The 7010-nt window shown below is 46.4% G+C and overlaps 1 protein-coding gene across 8 annotated transcripts in view; it reads right to left on the bottom strand.

Moving 5' to 3' along the window:
* Positions 1–429: 429 nt before the first annotated feature.
* FAM107A (family with sequence similarity 107 member A) overlaps positions 430–7010 on the bottom strand; it is a 65496-nt gene continuing 58915 nt past the window's right edge. For 7 of the 8 annotated variants that reach the window (XM_066245313.1, XM_066245320.1, XM_066245319.1 and 4 more), the window contains 3 exons: positions 4640–4814; positions 2690–2846; positions 430–2174 (listed from right to left, as the gene is read on the bottom strand). In XM_066245313.1, the coding sequence (XP_066101410.1) occupies positions 2067–2174; positions 2690–2846; positions 4640–4814 (440 nt within the window). In that variant the 3' untranslated portion in view covers positions 430–2066. Of the gene's footprint in view, positions 2175–2689; positions 2847–4639; positions 4815–5494; positions 5515–7010 lie in introns of those variants that run through there. The other variant, XM_066245321.1, reaches the window with a different exon arrangement.

Genomic DNA, 7010 nt, shown 5'->3' with positions numbered 1-7010 from the left:
ATCGCCTCACCTGGCAGACATTTGAAATAGCCGTACCATATTCTTACGAAGACAGTCACCTTGAGAGCATTTTAGAACTCGACTTAAACACACACCCACACGCACACACACACACACATGTACACATGCACACACATGCACACATGTACACATGCACGTGCGTGCACACACACACACGGGCAGCATGTCTCTAATCACATCTTTACACTGGCACCATGCACAGGAAAAGGACGTCTTGGGTCAACCTTAGACCACGCAGTGAGGACCAGGATGTTCCCTTTCCTCCTGTAGGTCCCACCGTTGGTCAAGAATCAAACAGCATCCCAGCAGCAGCTGTTGCTGGCAGGTTTGGGGGTGAAAAGAACTGCTTCCCTAGCTCTGTCCTGTCACCTGGTTTACAGAGCCAGAGGCAGGGTTTATTCTTCAGGGCAGAAAGAAAAAGGTGTGATTTATTCTTTGAATCTTTAAACATGAAAGCAGAAGGTGAAAACATTTGCTCTCCCATGGGAGGGGGTTCTTGAGGAAGAAGAGTGGGTGAAGTGACTGCAAATGGCCTAGGTCAGTGGTAGTCAACTTGGTCCCTACCACCCACTAGTGGGCGCTCCAGCTTTCATGGTGGGCGGTAGCGGAGCAACCAAAGTATAAATAAAAAGATAGATTTAACTATAGTAAGTTGTTTTATAAAGATTTATTCTGCCAAACTTAGTGAAAATCTGACATAAAGTACTTGGTAAGTAATTACTATTATATGCTTTAACTTGCTGTAACTCTGCTTTATAAATTTTATGAAGTAAATTACTTCCCTACTTTATAAATCACCATTACTGTGGAACCGGTGGGCAATTAGAAAATTTTACTACTAACAGAGATACAAAAGTGGGCGGTAGGTATAAAAAGATTGACTATCCCTGGCCTAGGTGATAAAAAAAAAATGTATTTGCTAGAATTGTATCACAACAGTGTGGTAAAATTGGCAATTACACACACCTCTGGTAAAAACCACAATCACATACCCTATATAACTTGCTAGACTTTAAAAGTCTCCTCGGGCCTGGGTCCCTGGGGTAGGCAGATAATAAAGGGCCCCAAGGGCTGCAGAGGCAGGAGAAACCCCAGGCACCCATGGGAGCTTGGGGGCAGAGATGGCTGCAGGGTGATGTCTCCACTATTCAGCACCCCTGGTGTTCCAGTTTTGCTTAGCGTGGTCCTAGGAACTTGTTAGAAATGCAGAATCTCAGCCCTCACCCCAGTGACCAAATCAGAAGCCTTTTTAAAAACAAGATCCCAGTGATTCATAGGCACAATAAAGCTTGAGAAGCACTGTTCCAGACTTCCCGGAGCAGGAAGGTGGCAGCCCTGGCTAGGTGTGGTTACAAGGCCTGGACGGGGAGGGTTGTGGAGAGGAGAAGGTGTGGAGGAAAGGCTCTAAGAAGCTGTCTTTGTTAGTACTTTTACCACTTGCCATGATGTGAGCCACAGGGCCACTAGTAGCTGCCCTGCTCTTCCTTACCAATGACAGCTGCATTTGAACCATTTTCCCCTCGACTGGCTTTCAAGGCAGGTGTCCTGAAATGCTCTGATTAGTTGCCTCACACCTAGCTGTAGGTAAAAACACAGGCAGGAAAGTTCTCTGAGACCAGTGAGTTGAGCTGCCCAGAGAAGCAGGGCCCCATGGGGGCCTGGGCAGAATGGAGGGCTTGTCAGGCCAGGGAAGCCCTAGTCTCTCTTTCCTTACTATGCCAGAAATATCTCAGCAGGGCTTAGAAGCCTCTCCAGGGAGAGCTGCTTTGTGAAAATTTTCCCAGTAGTGGCTTCCTCTTGGAGCTGGAGAGATAGATGTTCAAAAGTAAAATCCTGGGAGCTTAGGGACCCCCAGCTTTGGAAGGGTCAGGGGGAGAAGGTGATAGGCAGGTCCCTGGGACAATGCATTTTTACGGGAGCAAGTGTGAACATCACAAATGTCCCAGCTAAGGCCCAGGGTCCCAGGGCTGCCAGATACAGAGGGCTGGAGGAGGATGTAGATGCCAGGGCAGAGTGGGGGCCCTCCTGGAGCTCCGGCCACCAGCCTACAGCACTCTCTCTTCACTTGTCAGCATGGTGATTTTCCGCAGGTTTTCCCTGACTTTAACAAATTCGGGGGCATGGTCCTCTTCCTGTTCCGGTGGCTTTTCCAGCTGAAGGAAAGAGGAGAAGTGTGAAGTGGGTGGGGCCAAGGGAATTTCAAGTCTCAAAAGCCACTGGGTTTGAACCAAGAGTCCTCTCTAAGGAAACAGAACCAGGGATCAGTTTTGCCACCAGCTTGTTAGCTGAGGGGACAGAACAGGAGACTAAGCTTCCCCTGTGAAGCCTAGTTCAAATTGCTTGCCTCATCTGGGCCTCAGGTTCCTCATTTCTAAAATGGGAATGCCACCTGGTTCACAGGGCAATTGTGAGAATAACATCAGAATAAAAAATCAGAACCACCGTGCAATAGATTGGGCCGATGAGGAAATAGGTTCAGAGAGGGGAGGCCACCAGCCCAAAGTCACATAGCAAAGTGAGTGGCAGTGAGGATTTGGGCCAGGGTTGAACTCATGGTCCAGTCCTCATTTTGCTCAACTTGCCAGCTGTGGTCAGATGCAAAGCTCTTCTTTGGGCCAAGAGACATTCTTGGAGGAGGTACTGCCGGAGCTGGGTGCACCTCACTCACCTGGTTCAGCCTCTGCTGCCGTCTCAACAGCTCCTGCTCAAAGGGGCACTGTAGCCGCTTGGCCTCCAGCTCCTCCATCTTCTTCTTGATGAGCTGGTTCCTCCTGCGGTGCTCGAGGACACGCTGCAGCTCTGGCTTGCTGTCCACGCCCAGGCCCCTGGGGTGAGTGGGAGCCATCAGAAGACTCCAAACTCCCCCCATCCCAGTCTCAGGGCTACACCCTGTAGTGACACCAACCTACAGCCCCCAGGAGTGAGGTGTGGTGGATTTTACTGTCCCCATTATACAGAGAAGGAAAGTGAGGCTTTCTAGGACTCTGGTCCAAGTCACAACTATGAAGGGGTTCAATGAGGACAGGCCTGTCTGACCATAGAGACCAGGTTTCATGTTTTTCAGGTTGTTATTATTATTATGACTTTTTAATTTACCCTTTATTTCACTGAGAGAAGAGGAGGCAGAGACAGACTCCTGCATGTGCCTCGACCGGGATCCACTCGGCACGCCCACCAGGGGGCGATGCTCTGCCCATCTGGGTCCCTTGCTCCATTGAGCCGTTTTGGTTTTTTTTAGCGGCCATGAGCCATCCTCAGTGCCCGGGGCCAACTTGTGCCAAGGGCAAGGAGAAGAGAGAGAGAGAGAGTGAGAAGCGAGAGGGGGAGGGGTGGAGAAGCAGATGGGCGCTTCTCCTGTGTGTCCTGGCTGGGAATCGAACCCGGGACACTCCACGCGGGGCCAACGCTCTACCAGTGAGCCAATCGGCCAGGGCCTTTTTTCAGTTTATTTCATCTAGATGTGTTCCTAGGGGAGGAACTGTTGGGTCAGGCTCTTTTAAAAGATTTGGACACGTTTCTGTCTGCCCCTTAGAAAAGGTTATCCAATTTACACTTCTGTCAGCACCATCACCACCTAATCCTTTTGTATTTGAGAGTTTGGTAGGCAAGAAATAATATCTGGTTTTCATTTGTTTCTTTGGTTATTAATCACATCAAACAGCCTTTGGGATGTTTGCAAGCTATTTGAATTTCCTCTTTTGTGAACTATTTATATCTATCTTTTGTTCATTTTTTATTATGGATTTATGAGAGGTATGTTTATATTAATTTTTGTCTGTTCTTTATATTGCAAATATTTCCCCTACTTTTTAAGGATTTTAAACAAACTGTGATGATGCTTTTTGACATTAAAAGAGATGACTCTAAAAGGCAACCAGAGAAATACTCATGATATACTAAGAAGAAAATAAACACAAAAACAGATAGAAAATGTTATGTCCTGGAAGGTCCTTTACACACAGCAGAAAACAAGAATGAAAATCAGTCTGCACCCATACTAGAAGCGGCCAGGAGAGGGAGCTGCGAAGGCGCTGTGGCCTTCACTCTGGCACCGGTGAATAGGGACTATTTCCTAAGCCCCAGAGGCTTCCCTCTCCCCTCACATTCCCTTGGTTGCCTAGTTCTAACCCTGTCGCCCAGGCCTGTCTCTCTCACTGCATCTCCTAGACAGTCCTGCTCAAGACCCTTCCCAGGACACCACATGGTTCCTCTGACCTGCATCACATTTATGTGCCAGCCACACAGCAACCTGTGTCTCCTGTCCCTCTGCACATGCTCATCCAACCTATGGGAACATCACCATCAAAGCACCCATCATACCACTGGTTTTGTATTCATCCCCTCTGCTAGGGTAAGGCTGTTCCTTCTTGTACATCTAGGGTCTGGCACATAGTAGGTGCTCAGTGAATGTATGTGCAATGCAGGCACAAAGTAGGTAGGTGGGTGGGAGAACAGGGCTTTTGGACTTTCACAGTTTCTGTTGGTGACCATGTGGGGTACCCCCAGCCCTCCTCAAGCTTCCTAGAGCCCCAACCCCTCCTGCTTTCCATGGGAGGCACCTTATCAAGCCCCAGCAGGCCTGAGAGGTGCTTGCCAGGCTGAGGCAATCAAGTCCCACCTTCTGTGGTTCATGAGCAGCTCCCGGTGCAGCTCCTGGTGGCTCCGGGAAGCCTTCACAGGATTTAGCAGCTTCTTGGGCTTGATGAGCTCCGGGTTCCATTCTCTGTACTCGGGCCGGGCCATCAGGCCACCAATGTCCGCCCGCTCCCTCTGGATCTCTGAGTACATTGAGGCTGTAGGGATGGGCGGGGGATTTGGTCAGAGCTGGTCACAATCTTGCCCATTACCCTAGGCACAGTTGAAGGGCAAGAGTTCTGGTGTTAGATGAACCCTGGCCACCTGCTACTGTGTAGCCCAGGGTAGACTAGTTGACTTTCTGAGCCTTAGTTTCCTCAACTGTGAGATGAAAGTAATCGAACCTGTGCGCAGGGTTGCTGTAAGGACTAAAGCTGATTGATGTTTGTCAAGTGAATATAAAGACTTTATTTATTCAATTTTCAAAGAGGAGAGAGAGAGAGAGAAGGAGGAGGAACAGGAAGCATCAACTTTCCCATATATGCCTTGACCAGGCAAGTCCAGGGTTTTGAACTGGCGACCTCAGTGTTCCAGATTGACGCTTTATCCCACTGTGCCACCACAGGTCAGGCATGTCAAGTGAATATAGAAGTTGAGTGCTGCTGGGTCACAAACTATAGGTTGACACATGTAAATGTTCTCATCCTGATTTTGACAAAAGCAATTTCCCTTCCATGAAAGTGATTATACTTGAGTTTCTTATTTTTTTAATGAGCTCAGAAAAAGGAAAGGTACTTAAAAAGAGCAATATGTACTTATTAAAAATAATTTGGAAAAATGCTGTAATTAAAAGAAAGTATCACCTGACCCATGGTGGCACAGTGCAAGATGAATCAACCTGAAATGCTGAGGTTGCTGGTTCAAATCCTGGGGCTTGCCTGGGTCAAGGCACATTTGAGAAGCAACTATAAGTTGATGCTTCCCACTCCTCCCTCCACCCTCTGCCTTTCTCTCTCTCTCTTCTCTCTAAAATCAATAAATAAAATCTTTAGAAAAAAGAAAATCATCTTATTGTTCAATTTCCCTATCTATAATTCTTCCTGGAAGCGTCCAGTTTCTCTTTCTCCAGATCAAAGAAGAGAGTATGAAATCCCAAATTTGCTATGTCTCTAATTACAAAGGGAGGGTTGTCATCTTTAATGCAGATGTCTGGCTTCTCAATAGTCTCACTTCCATCACAGCAGCTTGAAACTTGTCAACTTACTTGAAATTTAGGCAGTAGGGCTCCCTCCTCTATGAGCTGGCTATATACCCTTGAAATGCTCAAAAGCAAGTGCAGAGAGAGAGAGAGAGAAAGAGATAGATATTCTTAGGAAAAAGTTTCAGGGGGGAGACACAGCCTCACAATTAACTGCTTATAGTAATTAGCATGAAAATTTAGGCATTGGCTCTGCCCTCTTCACGAGTCCTGCTTTTCTGAGGGTGAGCTTCACTGGCAGTGTCTGGTCTGGTATGCAGTAGACACTCAATATTTTTTGGTAAGTGATAATAAAAACTTTGAGGTTGTGCAGATGAGGATACCAAGGCTTAGAGAGGTTGGTTTTGGGAAACCAGTCCCTTAGGTATGTGGTATCTATGCAGCAATTGAGGGAGTGTGTCCCCACCCATGAGGACCACCATGTTGCTTACAGACAGACCCTCACTACCATCCCCAACCACTGGGAAGAGGATGAAAGCCATTCTCTGCCTGACTGGGGTTTTCTGGATGAACAGGAGTTCTCCACGTAAACTAGACAGAGCTGTTGGGTCTGTGCAAAAACCTGGAATGGGTAATAGCTCAGTGTGGTTGGGAATAGCAGAAGGTTTGATAGGTTTTAAATTGCAGGGTGACATGCCAGGGAATGTAGGCATCAAAGGAGACTGTGCTTTGTAAATGGTGATATGCCAGATAAATGATTGGCTTTTCTACTGTTACCCATTGCAGGGTGCTTTTAGGAGGATTAAGAGAGACCACATTTGCAAAAGTGCTGTGTGGTCTTTTCAAAACTGGAAAAAGTGTTAATTATTATAAGATATTTGGAATGTAGCCAGATTATCAGAGCACTTAATTTTTTCTTCTTGAATTCACATTTTCAGAACTGTTTCTAAAGTGAGAATTCTAATTAATTTCTTTTTTTCTTCTCTTTTTCATAAGGCTATTTGTTTTCAGGTTATTATCTTCTTAATTTTTTGATTCTTAAAAAATGAATGTGGTATTTAGTAGTTAAAAATGGGCATTTGACAAAATAAACAGTTGGCTATATCAATTATCTTCCTGTTTAGAAAAGTGAATATTAGTCTATAGGATTAAGTTGTCTGGGAACCAATGTATTAGAATACCCTGATTCAGATTGAAGTTTTGGGAATTTCCCCCT

The sequence above is a fragment of the Saccopteryx bilineata genome, chromosome 10 (genome assembly GCF_036850765.1).
Source record: "Saccopteryx bilineata isolate mSacBil1 chromosome 10, mSacBil1_pri_phased_curated, whole genome shotgun sequence".
NCBI classification, from domain to species: Eukaryota; Metazoa; Chordata; class Mammalia; order Chiroptera; family Emballonuridae; genus Saccopteryx; species Saccopteryx bilineata.
This window is presented reverse-complemented; position numbering and strand designations above follow the sequence as displayed.